The following is a 23581-nucleotide window of genomic DNA, read 5'->3' as shown; positions in this document are numbered from 1 at the left end:
GGGTTATTTTTTTATTATTGTCCATTCGAGTACTTTTGAGTTGAGAATTTCGGCCCACGTGCCAAAGCGTTTGGACACCCCTGGTCTAAACAGATTTTTAAGCTAACAACAAACACACCTAAATATTTAAGACCCATATACGACCATTTGAATGTGGACATGCATTTAACTCTACTTTAGTCAAATACAGACTGCGGCAAAACGTTTTTCGAGGCTAACCTTTTACTCAGTTACATGACACATTTTTATTCCAATTATCTTTGTCCATGTAAAAGTAGCTAATGTCCATTGTTTATACGTGATTTCAAATACTTGTAGAATGGCTTTTTAGTTCATACTATTTACCCATATGCTATTACGAAAGTAACTACTTGATCCTTCTAGAATGGCTTTTTAATTCATACTATTTACCCATATGCTATTATGAAAGTAGCTACTTGATCACCGCTGAAGCACAAATTAATCAAAATACCTGAATTGAAATCATTTGCTGACAGCTCAGTCCGTCCATTCCCGCCCTCCCAGTTAAAAAAATCCCATCTATCTCCCGGGCGCCTCACAGCGGCAGCCCACTGCTCTCTGGGAGGGATGGGTTAAATGCAGAGGGCACGTTTCATTGGAATATATGTTGCGATGACAAATAAAGATGATTATTACAGCTGCAATAATTGCACAGAAACCATAATTGGTGAGTAGCTTGAAGAAAAGGTTGAGGACAAGTTATTAGCATATTCTCCAGCAGGCCAACCCTAGAATAGGATGACAGTAGAGGTTTTTTTCTGTTTTAACCCTAGTGTTAAAAGTAATGTAATTTGTTGAAAGCGTCTCTGCGGTGCAGTAAGCTGCTATTTACAGTCGGATCTACCCCTGGCATTGAGCCCCTATCAGCTGTGACAATCCTGTTGTCTGCCCTTGGCTGCAGCCATGTACAGATGCAGCAATTGCTGACAATTATCGTTGTTTTGGGTTTGATTGCACATGACACTGGTGAGCAATTAGCAAAACAATGGGACGAGAGCATAATCCGCTCGCTCAGCAAATGGTATTGGCAGTTTGATACAAGAGTCGGTGAAAGGAGGGTGGCAGGTGTTCATTCTTTCCTTTTTCTGCCTCACAGTGGAGTAATTCTCTTAAGACTAGATATCCCTAGAAATTACGACTACTTCGTGCTCCAATAAGCCAACTCTACACATATATTTTGTAAAAGCAATTAAACTGAGTAATTGCCATCTTTTCTTTCTTTCTTTCTTTCTCTACTGGCCCAGAGTCACCAAGGTCTCCACAAGCCCCCGTGGCCCACACTGGCCAAGAGTGCATCGTCCTTTCCAGCTCTGAGAGCGAGCCGGAGCTTCTGAAAGACAAACAGACGCTGGAAGAAGCAGAAGAAAAGGATAAGTGTTGGCCCAAAGGCAAACAATCAGCAATGGAAGGAGGCGACAACATGGCTGGCAGCGGCGGCTGCCTCTCCCCTGACCACACAGAGGGTAAATCCCACCTGCAATCTCTTCCTTCTCATATCTAGGGAAATTGGCTGGTGCCACACTGTCACCTGCACATATAATGCTGTTTAATATCATCACGCCAACCAATAAGGGACTATATCTCATTCCATATGGGGCTTGGCATTATTATTCTTATTTCCTTGTCGCATCTAGTTGGAGATAGAAGCTATTTCTTCACTGGAAATTAGGAGGCTGCAGGAGATATTGAGTAAAACCCCACTACTCTCAGCTGACCTGCAAGGGAGCGCCAAATTACAACACGGACAAGATTTCACGTCCTGTCCCTGTTCGGCAGGCCGACAAGCTTGTGATTAGCTACTTTTTTTAATAAAGTTGAGTGAGGGCTAATTACATAAAAGCCACTCAAGCTCCCGTGTTGCACCTGCTCATCCCTGAAACCCAACCTGCCTTCTCAGTCCACTCAGGTTTTTACACGTGCCCGTCTGTGCGTCTCCGAGGGACATAAGGAAACAAATTCCCAATTACACAGTGTGTAATATTGCAAATTAAGACCTCTGTGTTTGACTGCTCCTGTCTCAGTGGGATACACAAAGCAATAAATTGCACTAATTACAAAGACCCTAATTACAACGTTTGCAATATGAAGACCTTTTAAAAAAACTGCCAGACTTGCAGAGTCTAAGAAAAGCCTGCGACCTGGGTGTTGACTTTGAAAATAGGCAGACTTTTTTGGGTTTGGTGTTTTAAGGGTGTACAGCGCATTGCAAAAGTATTCACGATGTGTCTCAAACTTTTATGTGTTTTAGTGGGATTTTATGTGATTGATTAGCACGTAGTGTTGTATGATCGCAAATGGGAACACAAATGGGACTTTTTGACATGCATTCAGAGCTCCAATTTAATAGTTTAGATGAAAGCCTGTTCTACATCTCAGGTGGTAAAACCTTTCTAAAGAAGAGCTAATAGCCACTAAAAACTAATACAGTTTTTCTCCTACTATTCTTCAGTGGGGGCACCCGCTAAAAAGGCGGCCCGCCCCTCCAAGAAGGTCATGACATGTAGTAAATTATTAAACATCTGTACGTGTTCATAATTAATTTTATTACAATTATTAACCTTTTTGAATAGCACCAGATAGCATCCTGGGCTATTTTTGTCTCTAAAGCCTGGTTTATAGTTGACGTATCCGCGAGGTACAAAAGTTCACCAAGGAAAATTTGTAACTACACGGACAGTCCGTCGCAGAGAACATGGCAGACAAGGAAGCATTCCTTCTGGTGGAGGGTCATAAATATAGAAATCTTTATGATTTGGCCCAAAAAGATCATAGTGATCAACAAATTAACAATTCCTGAAATTGGCATCACTCTTTGATGAAAGTAAGAGGCTTAAATGTTGGAAACAACTTTTTTCTACGTATAGTGGGGTGTAGTACGCTTGGCGTAGGAGCGCAACGCTGCCCTCTAGAGTCTAGGAGAATAGTGCTAGTTCAGAGGAAGAGCTGCATGGAACATAAATGCTGTAGACGTTGCGTCCACGCATCTCATTTCCGCGTGGATCGTACGTGCGTCAAGCATAAAGCAACCTTGAGCCGTCGCTCCTCTACTTTCAGCTCAGAGTCACGTGCGTTCACACGCAGGTAAACTCACTTTTCCCCCAGGAGAGAGAGCGCTCAGAGTCACAACATATTTTTACCTGCTTTGGTAAACATATCTGCGTTTTGTAAACACACACAATTTTTGATAATGACTGCACTAATGGCTCTGACAATCGGGAGTACTGAGCATCTGCTACCCGTGCAGACATCGGTAGTTCTTTTGTCGGAACATAAGCCACGCATTAAAGCAATAAATGCTTAAATGACCAAGAAGATATCCCTGACTGAATTTGTATCCTCTGTGTCGGGAGGCTACACGGGATCCAACGGGATAAATGCCTCCTTTTTCTGTTGTAATGCATCACAACAGAAAAGATTTCGTTTGTTGATTTCACATGGTACCCCACATGATTATTGCAAAATACTGGGAACATTTGCCTTATACAAATATGAGGATGATCACATCTATTTAAACTCAGTTCATAAATATTAACGCTCAATACAGCACATTCTCAACAAGTAAACGGCTCTATGATCATTTTCAGGTGTCCTACAAAAATACCATTGGCTTTGGTTGTTGCACATCACCAGCAGTCTGTCTGCTGGCAACAAAAATCCACCTTCCTGAGTCCATCACTGAAAACAGATGGCTGCTTTATTCTTAGAAAATGCATTTATGCTGTTAGATAGTCACCATGAATGGATCATATGAAACAGATCCCAAATTTAATAAACACTGAACAACTCTAGCAGATCTAGAAAAAGATAAAATAAAATGGTTCAGTCCACACTTCATTTGAAAATATGTGGCAAGACTGGAAAAATGCTGTTCCTTGATTCTACCAATCAAATTTGGTTAAGCTTGAGCTATTTTGTGAAGAGAAAATGGGCTAAATGACTACAGAAAGGACCGTGTGAGCATATGTTCTCATGAGCGCCCTTTCTGCAGCCAAAGCCACAGCTGGCCACTGTTTCCCTAGGAGCAATGTGAGTGGAGGTTTGCGGCAAACCAGAACTGGATCAGCACCATAGTCAGTGAGCCCAGGGTTAGTTAAGTGAAAGGACCTCTGAATGCTCCTGCACACCAAGAGATTTTTGACAACCCTCTTCTACCAACATTTTGGAGACGACCTCCTTCCTCCTCCAACATGGCTGAACACCAGAGCACAAAGCAAGGTCCATGGATGAGAGATTTGGTATGGATGATCTTGACCATCCCAGAACCGTTGAAGCTCTTAAAGCTGCAAAGGATATACCAATATCATATTAAACAGAATGGGTTAAAGGTATATTGCCACATTATGTCCAAAAAAGACCAAAAACCGTTTCATCATCATAAAATAAGGTTATATACACCAATTCTCCATCCCGAAAATGTTTTGATGGTCTGTTTTATGGATAAAATTAGCCCCATTGGCACTGTTAGCAGATATAAACATACGTATCGCCATCTACCCGCAGTATTGCAGAACTATCATAATGCCGGTTTGCCTAATTAATAAAACAGTATTAAATAATGCTGGACCAAGCCTGACCCTCTGCAGTAAAGCGGCAGCTCGATGTGATCGCAGACCAACAGTTATTAATTAAATAAACCGATGTACAGCAACTTTAAGAACCTCATATCAGAACATTTACTCACGTCAGTCAACTCTGCGTTCCCATCTCAGCCTCGGCAGGTTTAGCGTCCGCTTCAGTGAACACCAACGTTCATACTGTGTCCTTAGAGACGTTCCAGTCTTTTCCCTCTTGGAATCTCGGACCGTTCTTCATTGCTTCGCTGGAAGATGCTAATGGCCGTTAGCCGCTTTGTTGTTTTATCCTCTGCTGTGCATGCGCAGTGTTGTACTTCCTCTTTTATTAAAATAAACACGAAAGGCATTATTTACTAAGAAGTTGAGCAAAAACAAAGCGGAAAATGTCAAAATAACGCGATAATCTTTCATAAAAACTTTGTATGCAAGCTACTGACTAATAATAATTAAAAAAAAAAGTCAAATACGTGGCTATGCACCTTTAATAATGGGATGTCACTGAAGTTCATGTGTGAGTCAAGGCTCGGCAGTAAATACTTTAGGCCATGTAGTACATTGAACTTTGGTGTGGTGAGAAAGTTAAAACCTGCTGGTACTTTTTAAGAAGCTGCAACTGAGCTTCAGGGTTTTTTTTTTTTTTTTTTTTTTGCTCAGGACTTAGTATAAGAGGGACTCAGGGGCAAGTGATTTAGGTTTTAACATGCAAGCTATCAACCCCTATTACCCTCTCACATTATGAGATCAGTGTGCAACACCTTGACAGATTCCCGTTCTTGAATCACACACAGTTTGGCATCTATTAGTGCTCACACTGTCGAGTGGTTAATTTCCCCTCTCTGTAGCTACCTGTGCCCCCCCGACGCTCAACGATTGAATCCCACCACAGCTTCGCCCGCAGAGGCTTCTGTACTCTACGCCCCCCCCCCCCCCTTACACTTAGGCAGGAAAAGAAAAAAAATACTAAAGGTGAGTGAAAGCTGCTTTCTTTGGGAAAAAAAAAATAAAAAAAGAAAGAAAATCGCCTCTATTCAGACTTGACTCTAGGGGAGAGATAAAAGCTTCACTGTCGATCAGAAATGGCAGCACTAAAGAGGCGCTGCAGGAGATCCAACCCTGCACCCCCGTGTGCCCTTTAGACGCGCGCTTTTCCTCGGTGACAAGTAATATCTGTCTGCGCAGCTCGGCGAAAAGTTTCAGCCAGAGTCGTTAAGTAGCATCTTCAGAGAAAGAAGCGAGGACTGGTGCAACAGATGGTATCCACAGAGCTCTGATCTCAGCTTCGCCGAGTGAGTCAGGGATTACAGGAGGACACAGACAGCTCATCGCAGAGATGCTTCCCTCCTGAATTCCTCTAAAAAAAACGCCGCGAGTTGGCCCCCCCCAGAACGCATGGCGGGTATTTAATATTAAGAAAGACCATCTATATGTTCGCCGGTTTATTAGTTACATGACTTTGGCAATCTGTCTCCACCAGCGGGGGACTAATACAAAACACACTGGTTGTCCAATAAAAGTGACCTATGGGGTCAGGAGCGGTGCCTAATGATTTTTCTCTACCTGCCTGTGGTTTTCAGATGTGAGGAGCTGTCGGCCGCCCCCGCCTCTTGATTGCTCTGAGATTACTTTCCGCACAGCACCGACAGGCAATCACTCCTCCACCTCGCTGGCTGTCTGCCTCTCCGCGCTGTCTGTCACTCTATCTGCATGCTGTGGGAACATTTAAACACGGATACCCGTTTGTTTCGTCAGCTCTAGCGTCGCTCTGCGCGTCCGCATGCTTGAGGAGTGCGGCTAGATTTATTTATTTATTTCTCTCCCTTTTTTTTTTTTTTTTTTTTAATGTTTTTTGTCTCACTGCTGCAGAAGATGAGATGACTCAGTCCAATTAGGTGTTGTTTTCTTTCTCTCGCAGTAAAATAACAGATAAATCCCTTGGGGTGTTTTGAAGGCACCGTTCATACTGTGTAAGTGACAGTCTAATAAGACGGCTTTGTAAGATGAATTGCCCCCTTCGAATAAATGGCCCACTTAATGCAGCTGGTGCATTCCGCCACTGCAAACAGGGGAAGGGGGGGTAAAAAAAAAACTGCTTACAGCAAATATACTGGGGGCACAATGCAGAGCTGCTGGGTTTCATTACAGATGTAGCAGGCCAGAAGGATGGATGAGAGACTGCTGGTGTCCTAAAAATGTTTTGGTTCCAGGTTTGTAGCTCTGCAAAAAAAAAAGAAAAGAAAAAAAAAAAAAAAAGAAAAAGCCTCCCATCTTGTTATCTTGGTATTTTCAGACACAGAGCGGCCCACTGCAGCTGAATTCAGGCTGAGATCAGAACAGTGTGTGCCAGATGGAGGGAAAGTGCAGTAAAGAGGACGTCAAAGATACAAATAAAAGACTCTTTGTTTATAGGACAGGCTAAGGTAAAGAGAGGACTTATGAGGGTGGTCTCACCTTGGCATTAAACAGATTAAAAACAACCGATGCTACAAGGTTTCAAAGCAGTCATTAAGTACTGTTGCTGTGCAAAAAAAGCTAATTACAATGATCTCTGCAGCATATCTCAGTATAATGCACTATTGTTGAGTGAACCTCTGGGACTTAAGAGGCTACAATGTTAGTTCCGCCTATAGAAATGCATTATTTCTTAATTTTTCAACACCTCCAACATACTTAAAGTGTGTCTTTTATGCCAGCCTGACCCAAACGAAGCCAGAGGGATTTATCTAATAAAAGGCTAAATAAGGGCTTAAAGTGCAGACTCTCAGCTGTAATTTGAGAGTATTCAAATCCAAGTTGGAGCAAGGGTTTAGGAATTACAGCTCTTTGATACATAGCCGCCTCTTTTTCAAGGGACCAAAAGTATTTGGACAATTGACTCAGAAGACTGCAAAATAAATAACAGCTCTCCATGGAGGTGAAACAGACCATCCTGGGGCTGAAAAAAGAAAAAATTCATCAGAGAGATAGCAGATATTTTAGGAGGGACCAAAACAACAGTTTGGTACATAATGAGAAAAATATAAAGCACTGGTGAGCTTGTGAACTCAGAGGCCTGGACGTCCATGGAGGACAACAGTGGTGGATGATTGCATAATCCTTTCCATGGTGAGGAAAAACCCTTCACAACATCCACTCAAGTGAAGAACACTCTCCAGCAAGTAGGTCTATCTGTATCTAAGTCTACCATAAGAAGACTTCATGAGAGTAAATATGAAGGATTCATCAAAAGGTGCAAACCATTATTCAGCCTCAACAATAGAATTGTAGTGGCTTAAGTATAGGCCAGAATTGACTGCCAAAAATCACCTGAAGAAGTCGGCCCAGTTCTGGAACAGCGCTCTTTGGACTGATGAGACTAAGATCAGCCTGTACCAGAATGATGGGAGGAAGAAAGTTTGGAGAAGAATCAGGACAGCTCATGATCCAAAGCACGGCACATCTTCTGTAAAACATGGTGGAGGGAGTGTGATGGAATGGGCATGCATGGCTTCCAGTGGGTCACTTGTGTTTATTATTGATGTGACAAAAGACAGAAGCAGTCGGATGAATTCTAAAGTGTATAGGGATAAACTTTCTGCTCAGATTCAGCCAAATGCAGCAGAGTTGATTGGACGGCGCTTCACAGTACAGATGGACAATGATCCAAAAGATACTGCAGAAGCAACCCAAGAGTTTTGTAAAGCAAAAAGTGGAATATTCTGCAATGGCCGCGTCAATCACCAGACCTCTACTCAATCAAAAATGCACTTCATTTGCTCAAGACAAAACTTAAGGCAGAAAGACCCACAAACAGCGGCAGTAAAGACCTGGCAAAGCATCACTAAGGAGGAAACCCAGCGTTTGGTGATGTCCATGGGTTCCAGACATCGGGCAGTCATTGCCTGCAAAGGATTCTCAACTAAATATTGAAAAGTAACATTTTACTTATGGTTATGTTTATGTATAAAAATGGCCACAATTCCTACATGTTTAATCATATATTTTTGTTCAACCCCTTGAATTAAATTTTAAAGCATGCACTTCAATTACATTTCAAATCCAACGTGGTGGCCTGCGGAGGCCAAATCATGAAGATTGTGCCACTATCCAAATATTTCTGGGCCTAACTGTGTGTGTGTCTATATATATATATATATATATATATATATATATATATATATATATATATATATATATATATATATATATATATACGAGTTGGCTCTAAGTAAATATTCTAATTTTAACCAACATCCTCAGCAGGAGATGTTTTAATCCTCAACCAGTCCGTAATGCGTTGAATTGAAGTAATTACTCAGTTACTATTCTTTGCAGCTGTGTGTAGGATTATTGTCTGGTTTATAACCCAGTGTGGGTCAAGCTTGATCTCTTGTAAAGACAGTGGACTCTAGAATATTTGGATTACAAAGAAATTCATTGTCAGCTTGTGAAGGTTAGTCGTTCAGGTCTTATAGTTTCAAATTATGTCCAAATCATAAACCTACCACCTCCATGCTTGATAGGTGATGAGGCATGGTTGATGGCAGCTGAAACCTATAACTACTTAATCAAAACAGCCAAACCTGGCTAATTTCTTTACTAATAATTCTAAATGAAGGCATTATTTGTTATGGCAGCATTAGACAATATTTAGAAAATCCCTTGAAGGCAACAAAAACCATAGTACCATAGGTACTGTAGGGCTTTGTTGCATTTAGCTCCTCCGTCTCCTAACTTCCTCAGACGATCTCTCCAGATTTCTTGTCTGACACCAGAATTGTGTCTAATAACCATAAGTGATCCGGTCTAGGTACCTGCCAGCATTTTTTCAGTAGAAGTCGTTTGTCACACACACACAGACACACACACATCCGACTGTGTCAGTATTTTATCCCCATTACCAAGCCAAATGACGTCCACACACACACATTTTCATGAACACACAGTGACAAGGCAGACAACTGGCCACGCGGAGTGATTTAAGGCAAGTATTATCAGAGAGTTATAGGTCATTGTCTAAATGAAGCGTGGTCGAACAGTGGCAGTCTCATTTCCACCGCCTGACCTTTTCTTGCTAGATGCTGGCAGCATGAGCGAGCTACATAGCTGACATTAATGACCTGCTCACTCTCTTCTCTTTCTCTGTTTCTCTCCAACCGGGCCCTGTCATTTTATCACTCTTTTTTTTTTTTTTTCATCCGTTTGTCCTGCAAATTCTTGGGCGAAGTTGTGAAAAATAAATTGGACGGTTCCCATCAAAGATGCTGGCGCAGTATTACACAACTCTGGACTGGTTGTTTTGCTGTAGTGAGTTGGATGAGAGGAGTCAAGTCGGAGGATGAGCAGTTTGATACGATTAGTTTTTAGGCAACAGGCTGTCAGTAAAATCTTAATTGTGTTGCCATTTTTAATAGGAAATATAAGACTTGGCCAGATTTAAAGTAGCTACTAATACATTTGAAATAGTATTAATGTAGCTTGTATCTACAGTGGATTAATTTAATGTATTTTTTGGACTACAAGTTTCTCTTGGATTTAAGTCGCATCAGTCCAGAAAATGCGTCGTAATAAGGAAAAAAACATATATAAGTCGCAGGATCAGCCAAACTATCAAATAAGTGTGACTTATAGTCTGAAAAATACAGTAATAAATGTCAGCATAATGGCAGGTAAGGATTTGCATGGATCTACAGTGGTGTAGATTGCTTCTCTTTTTGTGTTTTTCTCACAATTTTAATATCAGGCCAGGATAACCTGAATAAATATATAAATTAGTTGTGGAAGGATTGTTTCATATGAGTAAGGGGGGAAAAAGCTTTCCCAATTAACTAGATAATTTTTCAAAAAGGGCTGTATGTAATTCCTGTAAAGTTTACAAATATAGAATAATTTTGTGTTGCTCCTGTTTTGCAGATGATAACGTGCTGTGCAATTCACAGAAATGAGATCAGAGCTGGTATTTGAACTTTAGACTTCAGCTGTGTTCGGTTCTTGTGCAGTCTTGGAAAGTATGGACCTTTTAAGCCAATTACCAGGCCTCTATAAATATGGAAAAAAAGGAAAACTGAGGGTAGAAAAGCTTAGATTTTTTAAAGACTTTTGTTTGTCCAGAGGACAAAATCCTGATAATGAAATAATTTTTACACAGATTTATATTTGAGGACATCCTTTACATTTGATTAGGCACATTAGACCTTGATTTCTTCTCTGGGCCAATCATGTTTTTTTGTTTTTTAATCCAACAATTGAATCCGCACACATAAATAATAATAATTAAAAAAAAATCAAAAGTGGTCCATTTCCGTACTTTCTGGACTACAGTCAAAATCATATTCTGGTTGAATTGGACATTTGGTGTTTAAAGTGGGACTGATTAAAATGTCAAACATTACACTAAAAGCTGTATATCGTGGGAACCCTTAACTTGTATAAATTTAAAAATGTCCTGCTTCTTTATACAGGAAGAGAAAAAAAAACACAATGTAGCAAATGAACACCTGCTGCAAACTGATCTGAGAGTTTATTTAGGCCTCTGATGCAGTGGGGCGGAGCTTCTTGAGCTGAGCTCTTTGAAGACAGCTCATCAAGAAAATGTTCCCCTGGGGAAGGAGATGTCACAAGGGTCCGATCAACCAATCAGAAGAGGACTCAGGTTAACATATGAGATAGGATATTCTGAAACCGGTTGATTTAAAAATGCTTTTATCCATCAAACTGCATACAGGCAAAAGCCGGACTAATTGTGTTTGTATTAGTTTTATATGCGTTGTTGAATGAATAAACCGGTGATACTTTGCAAAAACTATGCTTTCCGATGTCGGATGGTGAGATACCGTACAGTGCTTGAAAAAAAAGAAAATGTGATCTAAACAAATGACTGGATCATTGTTGGAAAATCTAACTCATCTGAAGGAACTCCAGTGAATTTGTCATTGAAAGTTAACGGAGACTGTTGCTGAAGGTGTTCAAACCTATGACACTTTGCCTTCACATTTTATCCCAAATTATTTCCATCACTCAGTCGCATTAAATCTGGAAACTGAGTTTCTTTTCTCCGCCGTGATTTGAAGGACAAATTATCATTCATCTGCAGTAAAAGTTCCTTGTTGCCAACAAAAACTGCACTAACCTGTCAAATCATTGATCCAGAGCCGTCGTCGGGGTCCAGGGCTGTTTTGCACGAGGACATTGGCTACAAATCTTTTTAGTCCTGAGAGAAGAGATTCAGTGGATTGGGCTTGTTCCTGCACGTCCCCCGAATCTTGATAAGAGGAGGATTTAAACAACGCGGAGACTAAAGTCAATGCCTCAGTCTCACTTTGTCTGGTGTTTATTTTTAGACTACATTTATCCTGCTTTGGTTTTAATTAAAAAGTGAATAATGAAGTGTTAAAAAACTTTTAACCAGAAGTTTATTTCTTTAATTAGTTGAATATGAAAGACATTATCGTATCTGCAACAAACACTTATGTTGGAATGAAATATTTGATCTAAATCTTTTATCAAGTCCATTCATGTCAACTTTTTGAGAACTGCTTTCACATTTTATTTTAGATTTAAACGATTCTCCTTAAAAAGCTAATTATTACATGATTTGATCTCTGATGTATTGACTCTTGTACTTTTAAATTAGGAGTTTAGACCTTCACGTGTTGCTTTATGCTTACATCCCCTTGCTGATATCAATAATTAGATTTTTATTCAAACAGAAATATCAGAGGTAATAACCTCAACATTTTATTTGAGATTCTCTCATAAATGTTTGAGAGCAATAAGCATAAATACATAGTCATTTCTCCAAACTTACTGAATACAGTACACAGATGTCATATTTTCCCAATATTGTGTTCTGTGTAATAAATGCTAAAAGCTGCTGCAGTTTAATGTCTCTGCTGTTCGGTGCATTACCGAAGGAGCAAACAGAGTACCAATAAAGCCCGAAAAGCCAATAATGAACCAATAATATATGCTCAGTGAGATATTAGTCAGCCTTGTCTTGTCTCCCTGCAGACTGTGGAGCTGTGCCGTGTTCATCTTCCTCTGTCGATGCTAATGGTGATGGTGAGGGCAGAGATGAAGCTGACGCCGCCGCCCAGCCCGTCTACCCGGGCCTGCAGTTCTGTGCCAGCCAGTACACAGACCGGATATATCTTTACTCCAAGGTATTGCTGCGTCTCTGGGTTTTTGATCCTGCGTCGACAGTTGATGTTCAATGTTGATTTTACTGGGATTTTATTTAACAAACCAACGGTGTCCAAAGTGCGGCCGGAGGGCCATTTGAGGCACTTGGATTAATTTTGGGCGGCCCCTGATCCCAATTTAAGAACAGCACAACTTTGCCAGGGTGATGGAAAATGAACCATGTTAGTAAGTAAATAAGTGAAAACACAAACACACAGCGACTTTTACTCAATAGCATATGGCACACGTACATAAATTTGTCTGTAATCGACCGACACAGCGAGGAGCAAACTTGTAAAAGGAGGAATATTGTTAAGGACGTGTTCCCCTTTTTACCCCAGTACCCCTAAATGCTTAGTGGGAATTTAACTCTCAGCATCACCTGGATGACGTCATCTTCCCTGTGAAATTCAGTGGTGGCAGTACCAAGCTGTTGGGGGGGTTTATACATGAGCATTGTGAGTTAGCTTTTAATTTTATTATTATTATTTATCAAATTTGAAAAATCAGTCAGGAGTTTATGAAATGTTCTTCTTTTTTTTCTTTATTATTGTTTGAGGCAAGTTTCATTAATATCAGCGATGCTTCCTCAGCTTTATGAGCTGCTAATAGCAGCAAAGCACCTGCACTTGTTTCCCACACTGCCAATTAGCCAGCAGGGCAAATGTGAGAGTACAGCTTCAGGCAACATTAAGGAAGTCCAACAACGAAGGACAATTGCTATCTTTTTTAAGACGATGCGACATGATTCTCTGAGTTCTCAGTGAACAGATTTTGCTCATGACAAATAAAAAAATAGAGCAACAGTGAATATGTTTTGACTTCTTACTTCAGAGGAGCAGTGAAAAGCCAAGATTTAAAGGTGGAAAACACCAGGTGAGGTGACTTTCTACACTCCTCTGCAGTGAGTTGCTAAAGTATTCACACCTCACAAACTTTTCCATGTTTTGTAATATTACAACCACCAGTTTCAATTTAATTTATATATATATTTTTTTTAATTGGCTAAAACCAATTTGCAGTTTACATTAAAGTCTCACTTGCCAGCTTCAACTTTGAAACATTCTGATTTTCCTTTATCTATTATAACACAGTAATACTAATAATACATTTTCTGATTGTTCTATTATAAGGATGGTATAAAATTAAGCTTTTAACAGATTGTTACCATTTTCTCATAAAAGGGTGTGTTTCTGATCTGTTTTTCTGATATTTCTTGTAAATGTAGATCAATATTACTGTGAGTTAGTTTTGATGTAAATAATGAATATGGAAAAAAAAACTTTTGATTTCTTCGCATCTGACCTGTTTATTACCAATCAGAGCCAAACAAGAGGAAATTTGCTAATTACGATCTGCATATTTGTAGAGTGGAAGGAAAAACGATGCATGGTTCTGAAAAAATGCTTCCCACAGAAATCAGATGAGTCAGATGAACCACCTTTCAGGATTGCCCGTGATTTAGTTTAAAGTGTGCAACACTGTGCACTCTAAAGAAAAGGTGATATTTCCATAATGTGCATCATTTAGCTTTGATTCAGTCCCTGAGTTAATCATCATTCAAAAAGATTTTGCATTCAGTGCCTTCGTAAACCATTTAATAAGCTTATATTGAGAAAACATGCAGTAATGTGTCACTACAATGTAACAAAGTGTAATAGCTTTCACATTTAATACACTCAAACCAATAGGAGCCGGTGTAAGCCATTTTACATGTTTTTCTTTTATATGGAGATTTATTCAGGCTGTGTGGTAAAAGATAAAGCAAATTCATTTCTAAATCCATTTATATTCTTCAGTTAAACACAAGTTGGGGGACTAGCAGAGGATTATTGGTACGATTTAGTGAGGAGCAAATAAGAACTTTGTTGCTTCTTCGTAAAAATATTGTTTTCGTCAGTACTCAGGGGTGTCTCCATTGAGGATTTTAAGCATCTGTTTTCTTAAGTAAAAGATGCAGCTCAGCAGTTTTAACTATGATGTTCTGTCATCTTGACACCTATTACCTCAGGTATAAATAGCAGATGTAGCATGAATATTTGGATTCTTACTAAGCATGTTTACCCCAATGTTTTTATTTTTTTTAATTCAAGGCCATAATTGCCAGTTTTACATATGGAACAAGGTATAGAAACAAATGCTTTTAACTTATGGTAAATTTATTTGAAGAAGCTCAGTAAAGCCCTTTGCCATTAAGGGGAGAAGAGATTTTACCCCCAGTGGCTTAACAAAAAATTAAAGTGCAATAGCATTTTCTTTAAAGTATTTGTCTATAAATCAATATTTAGAATATTTTTGTTATTTAGGCAAAAGTATTGTGTGGCTGAAAGCGAACTGGTTAAGGGACCCCTATGTAAAACCTTAAAGCCCGTTTCTGTTAACAGCTGAGCTGTTCCCAATCTTGGAGCCCAGACCAAAGCACTTGTTGCCAAAAAAAGCCTGTGCACAGTTTTTATCCATGCAGATCAAAGCCACCACCATTCGTTTATCTTGGCTACTCTTTTAAAGGTATATAGCCACTTTATATGCTTAAAAAAGACCAAAAACCATTTGATCATGATAAAATAAGGTTATATACACCAAGCCTCCATCCTGATAATGTTTTGATGGTCCTTTCTGTGGATAAATTTAGTCCCAGGGCCGAGCGTGATTTGCAGATATAAACAGACATGGCACCATCTAGTGACAGTATCGCAGAACTATCATAATACCGGTTTGCTTAATTAATAAATCAAAATTAAATAATGCCAGACCGAGCCAGACCCTCTGAAATGTCTCGAAGTATAGCGGCAGCAACTTTAAGAGCCTCAAATGAGAACATTTAGTCAGTCAACTTTGCGGTCACATCTGAGCAATATGCAGGTTTAGCGTTCGCTTCAGTGAACACCAATGTTCATACTGTATTCCCAGTGACATTCCAGTCTTTTCCCTCTTAGAATCATATTTTTTTTCACTAGACATGGATACATTTTTTATTGTTTTGACTGGAGATGCTAATAGCTGTTAGTCGCTTCCTTGTTTTAACCCCTGCTGTGCATGTGCAGTACGTACCGTACTTCCGTTAAAATCGTAGCTATACACAAAAAGGCTTTATTTACTAACAAACTGAGCAAAAACAAATTGTAAAACGCCTAAATAAAAACTAATACACCAGCAGGATGTGATAATCTTTCATAAACGCTTTGTATGCAACCACAGTGAGCTACTGATGTATAAATTTAAATAAAAGTCAAATAACGTGGCTATGCACCTTTTAATATAGGACTGAATGCCAATTAAATATTTTTCTGTTGCACTCAAGACTTACTAAAAGTTGCAACAGAAACATCATCCAATGGACATCTGCAAGGCCAGTACCACTGTCGGCTAAGAAGAAAACAATTACTCATCTCACGTTTGCTAGGAAATATCTTGATGATGGCCAGGACTCTTGGGGAAAATATTCTGTGAATTTACAAGACAAAGGTGGAGCTTTTTGGAAGGTGTGTGTCCCGATACACATGGTATCATGCTGCGAAAACACAGGGTTTCAGAAATACACCGTCACACTGACTGTCACGCAGGGTGGCAGTAGTGTTATGATGGGGTTTGTTTTACAAAGTATTCCAGAGACAAATGTGCGGCCATCAGAAAACAGAATGAGACGGCTCATCAGCAGGAAAATGGATTAATTAAATACAATGCCTCCAGATAAGGTCCGACCTCAGCTTGATCGAAATGCTAACGAGAGCTGTCCTTAAACAGGTGACAAACTGCAAAAGATTTGCAGTAGTTTAAAAAATAATGGGATAAAAACCATCTGTAACACTGTGGCAGATTGATGGTTGAGGTAAAATACTCTTCATTAGTCCCCAGAAGGGGGGAATAAAGCCGTTACATAGGTGTTAGGTAAATTGTGGTTATATAGGTCTAGTTAGATCATATTGTTGCTGATGTATGTGGTTCTAAGGGTAATAAATTACACCCATTTCTTTCATTGTCAAATAAAAATTCTGAAACATGAGATTTACTCATTTTAGACCTTAAACCAGGGGTGTCAAACATACGGCCCGCGGGCCGGATCCGGCCCGCCGAACAATGTAGTCCTTCCCTGTGGCTAAATGCATTATCATTATATATAAAAAAAATAAAAAAAAATAAAAAAAAATGTATTTATTTATTTATTTTTTTCCACTGTCCTGTCTGGCAAAGTGGCAATAAGATGCCACAAAGAGCTCATCAGATTTGACTTTCACATGTGGACAAGATAAAAGGAAGAGAATGATAAAACAATTATTGAAAAAAACATGTACTTCGTTTAATTGAAAATATGCAGTTCCTATATTGTCCACGAGGGGCGCTGTGTTTTAATTAGCAGATTAAGCTTCAGGTGTGGAAAAATTCAAATCATTTCTTAATTTTTATCTGTTTGATGAATTTTGTCATGCAGGACAGTGTTTTTAAGTTCCAAAAAATGTGAATAAATGTTTTTCAACATTGTATAATCACTGTGATCAGATATTATGCATAATGCACAAGTAAATGTTTAACTGAGTAAAAGTATTGTTGAAATTGCACATACTTTTCTTAAAAACGCTGAGGTTATTCATAATATATTGTGTAAAAGTGAAATTAACTTAATATAAAAATCAACAAGTCCACATTTATTAGTTTTATTTAATCTTGCAATGAGTTTACTCGTGTGGCCCTCTTGAGATCAGATTAAGCTGTATGCGGCCCCTCAACCAAAATGAGTTTGACACCCCTGCCTTAAACGCTCCCAGGTCTTAGTTAATTCATGAAACCTTAGAAATGAAAAGGCCTTAGTTTATCCAATGAGGAACATATCTGTACACTCTAGCGATCTATAATCTTCTCTTTTTCAAATGGCCGAGGAAAGAGTTTTGTATCAGAGCAACTGGCCAGAAAGGAAAACAGACGCGGTTCACCTCGAACAAGCAACGAGCAGCTAAACACAGTCATTCGTGCGGGGTGATCATCTGAAGCTAATGTACGTTGGCTTTCATTTGGTCATCAAGTCAAATGCTCTCTTAGCTGCTTTCATAATTGAAGCTTCTGCTGCTTCCTCCACCCATCAGATTAATGCGAGCCATAGTTTTACCCCAGCGTGACTCTAATTGCAGTCCTGTGCATTCTTGGCGCCCCATCCGAGTGGCACTTGCCAACAGGCCTCGGTATTGATCGCGTTGTGATACTTAACGGCCCTTTGTTTCATTCATGAGGGCTCAAGCTCCTTGCACGCTGAAGCAAGATAAGAGACGAGGGGGTTTTAAATAGAGACGACCAAAGCGCTGAACTGAATCACCACAGGAATTTTTCCCTGACGGCAATAGACAAGTGTCATGTATGCGTGGCTGAGGCGATAAGCCATTGAGATAAATGCCTCCCGTTGTCGTTTAAATGATGAACTAGCTGAATTCTGCCTGCAAAGCTGTCACATCGGGATAATCCCGGGCCGGGCGTCTAATTCACTCGGGGGGGATAGTTCAGTGCAAAAATCAGATGAAAATTTGTCAGTGGGGCTTGGAGGAAATATACTGGGTGGGTTAAGTGTTTTATGGCCGTTTTCCCACTTGTGAAATTGTTGCTGCTCTTTGTTTTGCATCATAAGGTAGAATACTTGCAAGATGACTCATACTCAGTGATTTTTTTTTTTTTTTACCATTTTGTTACATTTCAACCACAACCTTAATGCTTTTTAGTGCCATTTTCTTATTTTCTTTCTCTCTTTTGTGTGGCCAACGCAAAGTAAGGCACAACCGTGAAGCATAAAAGGAAAGGTTATACATTTTTACAGGAGTGAGCAGCAACTTTTCTTGTCTTTTCAAACTTTCTCATTTGGATTTAGGTCTGGACTTTGACTAGGATATTCCAACGCGTTGAATTTAATTCAGTTTATTTACATAGTGCTGGATCACAATACATGTCGTCTCAAGGCACTTTACAAAACAGACAGTTTCAATATATCCAGTCAGTTTAATTCAATTACATTGATTCACAGGCTTTGCAGCAATCCCTCCTCCTGAATGAGCATGTGGCAGGAGTGACCAGCTCATATTGACCATGCAGTGGAGAAGAACATCTCCATTTAAACAGGAAGGAACCTCAAGAAGAAAAACCCTCGCATTAACTTAAACCGCTCCGTTTCGGCTCTTTCAGTACGTTTAAGGGTCTCTTCCACAGCATAATGCTGCACTCGTCATGTTTTGTTCTTGTTCGAGGTTATACAGTGCTAGTTTTCCAAAGTTTTTCAATGGAAGCCTAAAAGTTGCGTTTTGGTCTCAACTGACCAGAGCGCCTTCATCCATGTTTGTTGTGTCCCCTACTAAGCTCAGAATCTCTCCAGCTCCTCCAGAGTTACCATGGGATGGTGGATTTTTATCTGTAAGAAAAACAAAGTACTACTACAAGATTTTCCTCCTACTAGACAAATATGTGTGACTTTTTGTCGCCAAATCACATCAAATTTCAGTAAAATACAGGGATGTGTGTGGTTACTATTATGACAATATTTAAAACGGGTCCATACTTTTGCAAGGCACTTCACAGTTTCACTATATCATGCACTAGGATTTCTCAGTCACTAGTTTTCCTCCAGTTCTTATAAGTACATGAATGCAACATTCATATCTACATATCAAGGAGCAGCGTCTTCTTTCATCATCTTGTGTAGGCGCTATTACTTAAGTCTACTCCTACCTCGTAGTCCACAGACAGATAGCCTGTCAGGCCTCCGATCGTCACGGTTATTCTCCTGTTGAAGTCACTCAGATCCTCCGTGCGCGATATAATCTTTTCACTCTCGTTTTCAAGTATTCACTTTCAAGATCTGACTGCTTTCCTGCTGCCAAATGCATCCCACTTCTATCCAACGCAACCGATGGAATGTCAGAGGGAAAGGGGGTTGCTGGTTAAATCCCCAGCAGTCAATGAGTGAGCGTAGGGGTTGCCTACAGAGAGGATGTTTAAACATTTACCTTCCCAGAGTCCTGGGTCGTCTCTTGGGCTCTCTTCTTTTCTCCCTCAGCCCACAGATTTTCTATCTTTCTAGTTAGATTATGAGCGTTAAGGCATAAGAGATACAAAGTAAAAAGGGGCATTTTGTGTCTAATGAAGTGGTTTTTTTTTTTTGTTTTTGTTAGGATAGTTTTGCTGCTCAAAAACTCAAGAAAATAAAAATCTGGTTGTTCTTGGAAACAGGCCCACACCATTACAGATCCTCCACCGTGTCCAACCTGGAGTCGTTTTACCTGCAGTATTTTTTGCCAGAATCTCATTTGACCAAAGCTTGAGTTTCTAGTTGAAATCCCAGCAGAATTTGTCTGACTTCATATGATTCCACTTCTCACTGGTAAAAAAATAAATAATCAGAAATCCTGGTTTGTTAGAAAGTTCATCTTTACTTGAAGTAGATAATAAGGTTGCTTATGCATCTGACCAGAGAGAACTGTCTATTAGCCTTGGTTGAGTATCCCTAATTGTGTTGCTGTTTATCTCTAATGACAGACAGTGAACACGGCTGAATTTATCTTTTTTTTTTTGCCCAAAGTAAACGTATAAAATAGCTCCTTTTTTGCCTGTTATTGGTGAAGATAGAAGTCCTCTTTTATTCTGCCATCTAGCTCTAATCCGGCTCCGTGCTGTTACAGCACAACCAGGTGCACCGGTCCCCTGACTCTCCATGATATTTATTTTACCATAATCCAAATAAACACGAGGGGCTCTGAGGAGGACCGCTGCAGCTCAGGAAAGACTTGCTAATGTTGATACACATCTCCAAATCCCTGTGTCGGCTGTTGGCAGGTATTAACCTTTAGACTTTATCCTTTTTCCCTTTCTTCTCCGGCCCTCGTCTCCAGGCCCGAAGTGGCTCTGGCTGCTGAAATCCAGAATGTGGCATTTCACCGGTCGGCTCTTTTCCCCCCCCCCCCTTTTAAAATGTGCCCAGTGTGCGGCACAGTGGCTATTGGTTGATTGGAGTTAATTCTGAGGGTAAGTGGCTTCCCAGGCTTCAAATTGACTGTAGTTAGAGCTAATGAAGCTGTAATAACTGGGAAAATGTTTTTTACTTGGGTTATTTTTTTCCCCACTGATTATACTGTTACCGCCAGACCACTGCAGTATGATTACCTATAATTGCAGAAAGGGACAGTCTTAGAGGTATGCGCACGCTTTTCTTCCTGGTCTTCATTATTGATGCTAATGCATGCAAACTGTCACAGAAGAAGCACCATCTTCAAACGCGCGTCGTAAGAAAAGGGAGAAAACAGCTGAGATCGGTAACGAGCTGCTTGGTTACCACAGGAATCACCATGGAAACCAATAAAGTGCGGCCAGAGAACTTGAATGTAATTGGATTCAAGTTTTGCGAGTTAGTAATTAGAAATCTGATTGCTTGCCTAAAGATACCCAAAGTTTTAGTGCAAACTGAGACGGGGTACATAATGAAACTAATTGCACGTGAACTCTGGAAAACTGGATATTGGGTTTCTAATTACACGGCGACAATTTGGGTTTTGCCGTCGAACAACCAAACAAGTGTCTGTGTTTCAGCCTAGTTTTAGTCGTGCGTACAGACTTATTTAAGCATGTTTTAAACATGGACTTCTTTGCATGTTTTACTAATGTTGTACACATTGTACGCATTAAAACCAAATTTCTCTGGTTACGCCAATTGTTCTGTGAAATTGTACTGAAGAACCCAAAACGATAATTTTTTTTGAGTTTATCTAAAATCAAATAAATAGTTGAAGCTAAATGTTTCCTGTTGTAGGTTAAGATGATTAGATAATTATCCTGTAACTATCCTGCAAAGTTACTTTATCCTGAAATCCATTGCAATTCACTGAAATTCTCAAGCTGTATGCAAACGAAATTTCGTTCTGTATGCACTCTATGCATACAAAATGACAATAAAGTTTGACTAAGTCTAATTTTTAAGTGCTAGAATAATGAAAGAGAACTTTTTCTTTTAAGAACAAAATGTTCAGAGGTTTACTCACATTTTGACCCGTTCTTCCTGGCATAAGCGGTGTAACTTACACCTTTGCAGCGCTACCCACAAACGTTCTCCAGGACTGAGGTCATGACTTCGTGGTGGCCTCTCCAAAGCATTTACATTATTTTCCTTAAGCCGCTTGCTAACACATTTGGCGGTGTGGTTACGGTCATTGTGCCCAGGCTTTAAGGCTGACGTCCTGAGCTTTTGGACAAAAGGTTTGTTCCTCATGCGGCTTTCTATTTGTAAAATGCACCAATTCTTCTGCAGCTGGATATTCCCCCAACATGATGCTGCTTCCTCCGTACTTCTCAGTCAGGACTTTGTTCTCAGGCTTGCAGGCTTCCTCCTATTTTCTCCAAATGTGACATTGGGTCATTAATGCGTCACCCTGAAATTTTAGCTCCCAAAAAAACAAAGAACATACCTCTCAAAATGATGATGTCTGTGCCTGTGTAGTTTTTACAAACTGTAATCTGTCTTTTTTTTTTTTTTATTGATTTGGAGAAATGGTTCCTTTGATTAGGAGTTGTTTCACAGCGGGCAATGGCACTACTACCAGCTTCACTATGCCTTTTTCGCTTTTGTTCTTGGGTTTATAGACATATTGTGCACCAAAACAGTCACCTTTAATCACAGGACAACTAAAAACTGCGTAATTGTGAGGCACCTGAAATGCAGCGCGGCAGCTCATCTCTGCCTGTGGTATATATGGTATATTACCCAGTGTGAAGATGTTTATGACCAATATCAGAAGCCGCTCTCTGGTCCATTCTTCGTGCTCCCGCTAACGTCTCCGTCTCCTCGTCTTTTAGGACGGAGCTCCGTTGAACTTGAGCTTCATCCCTCTGGACATCAAGCTCTCCAACTGGGACGACCTGCCTGAGGCCTTCAGCCAGCGCCGGGAAAATCGAATGCAGGTCTGCCCTTCCCGCCAGACACGGAGATCTGTGTGCGTGCGTTGCCTGCTTTCTTTGAAGCTCGCAAATGTGTGTGTGTGGACTGGTGTGCTTGCGCCGGAGAGACAGACCTCCTTAATTTGTCATCGCTGTTGCAACAACTTAAAAGCAATTTAAAGGAGAACCGGCCTTTCGATTAAAACCTGTCTATATCCTGCGACGACTCTAGGCAGGAGTTGAAAGTTAATTTGATCAGAGGCTGCTTTAGGAATGCCATGAATTTCAGAGATAATTTAGTTCGCACGGCATTCTTTGGAGATCTCTTCTTAAATCCACAGACCAAATAAAGATGAGACAGAAAGCAGTGAAGGGGGCTTATTAAACCGGCCCAATATGAGCATGTGAGTGTCGTGTGAAACTAATAATACCGCCGATCAGAGAGTTGAAAGCCTGACAGATGGGTGGACTCCCACTTCCTGTCTCCTCAGGGCATGAAGGGGGTTCTTACACGGTCTGGATTACCTGGGTATTGATTTGAGCCGTTTTCACATCTGGATAGCCATAGAAAAAGAAAACAGGGTCCATCCTTCATCCTTTCATCCATCCTTCTGCGCGTCTGTTGATCCATTCATTTATTCATGCATTTTCTGTCCATCAATCAAATCATTTGTCCATCCATCTACCCATGCATCCATTCATCCATCTGTTTTTTCCTCCCTTCCCTCCCAGCCGGCCTTTTGTTTTTGCAGGACTCCGCATTTAAAGCCTGATCCCAGTAGAAATATTTTCGGCAAATTCATTACAGGCACTAAAACACCAGCTAAGACCTCCAGAAACGTGTGCAGGAGCCCTGAGAGGGACGGATGAGGGAGCAGGGTGGAGTTTTAGGAATGAGGGTTCCTCATAGCCGAGGAAAACAGCCAAAGAGAAAG

General features: G+C 40.2%; 1 protein-coding gene across 1 annotated transcript in view; it reads left to right on the top strand.

Annotated features, from left to right (window-relative positions):
* The window catches only part of zranb3 (zinc finger, RAN-binding domain containing 3), a 121130-nt gene that overhangs the window by 60650 nt on the left and 36899 nt on the right, over positions 1-23581 (top strand). The window contains exons 14-16 of the mRNA XM_021321089.2: positions 1266-1484; positions 12582-12733; positions 22566-22670. Coding sequence (XP_021176764.2) covers positions 1266-1484; positions 12582-12733; positions 22566-22670 — 476 coding nt within the window. The remainder of the gene's footprint in view (positions 1-1265; positions 1485-12581; positions 12734-22565; positions 22671-23581) is intronic.

Source organism: Fundulus heteroclitus, chromosome 24 (genome assembly GCF_011125445.2).
Source record: "Fundulus heteroclitus isolate FHET01 chromosome 24, MU-UCD_Fhet_4.1, whole genome shotgun sequence".
NCBI classification, from domain to species: domain Eukaryota; kingdom Metazoa; phylum Chordata; class Actinopteri; order Cyprinodontiformes; family Fundulidae; genus Fundulus; species Fundulus heteroclitus.
Note: the sequence above shows the minus strand (reverse complement) of the source record. Positions and strands in the feature narration are given on the sequence as shown.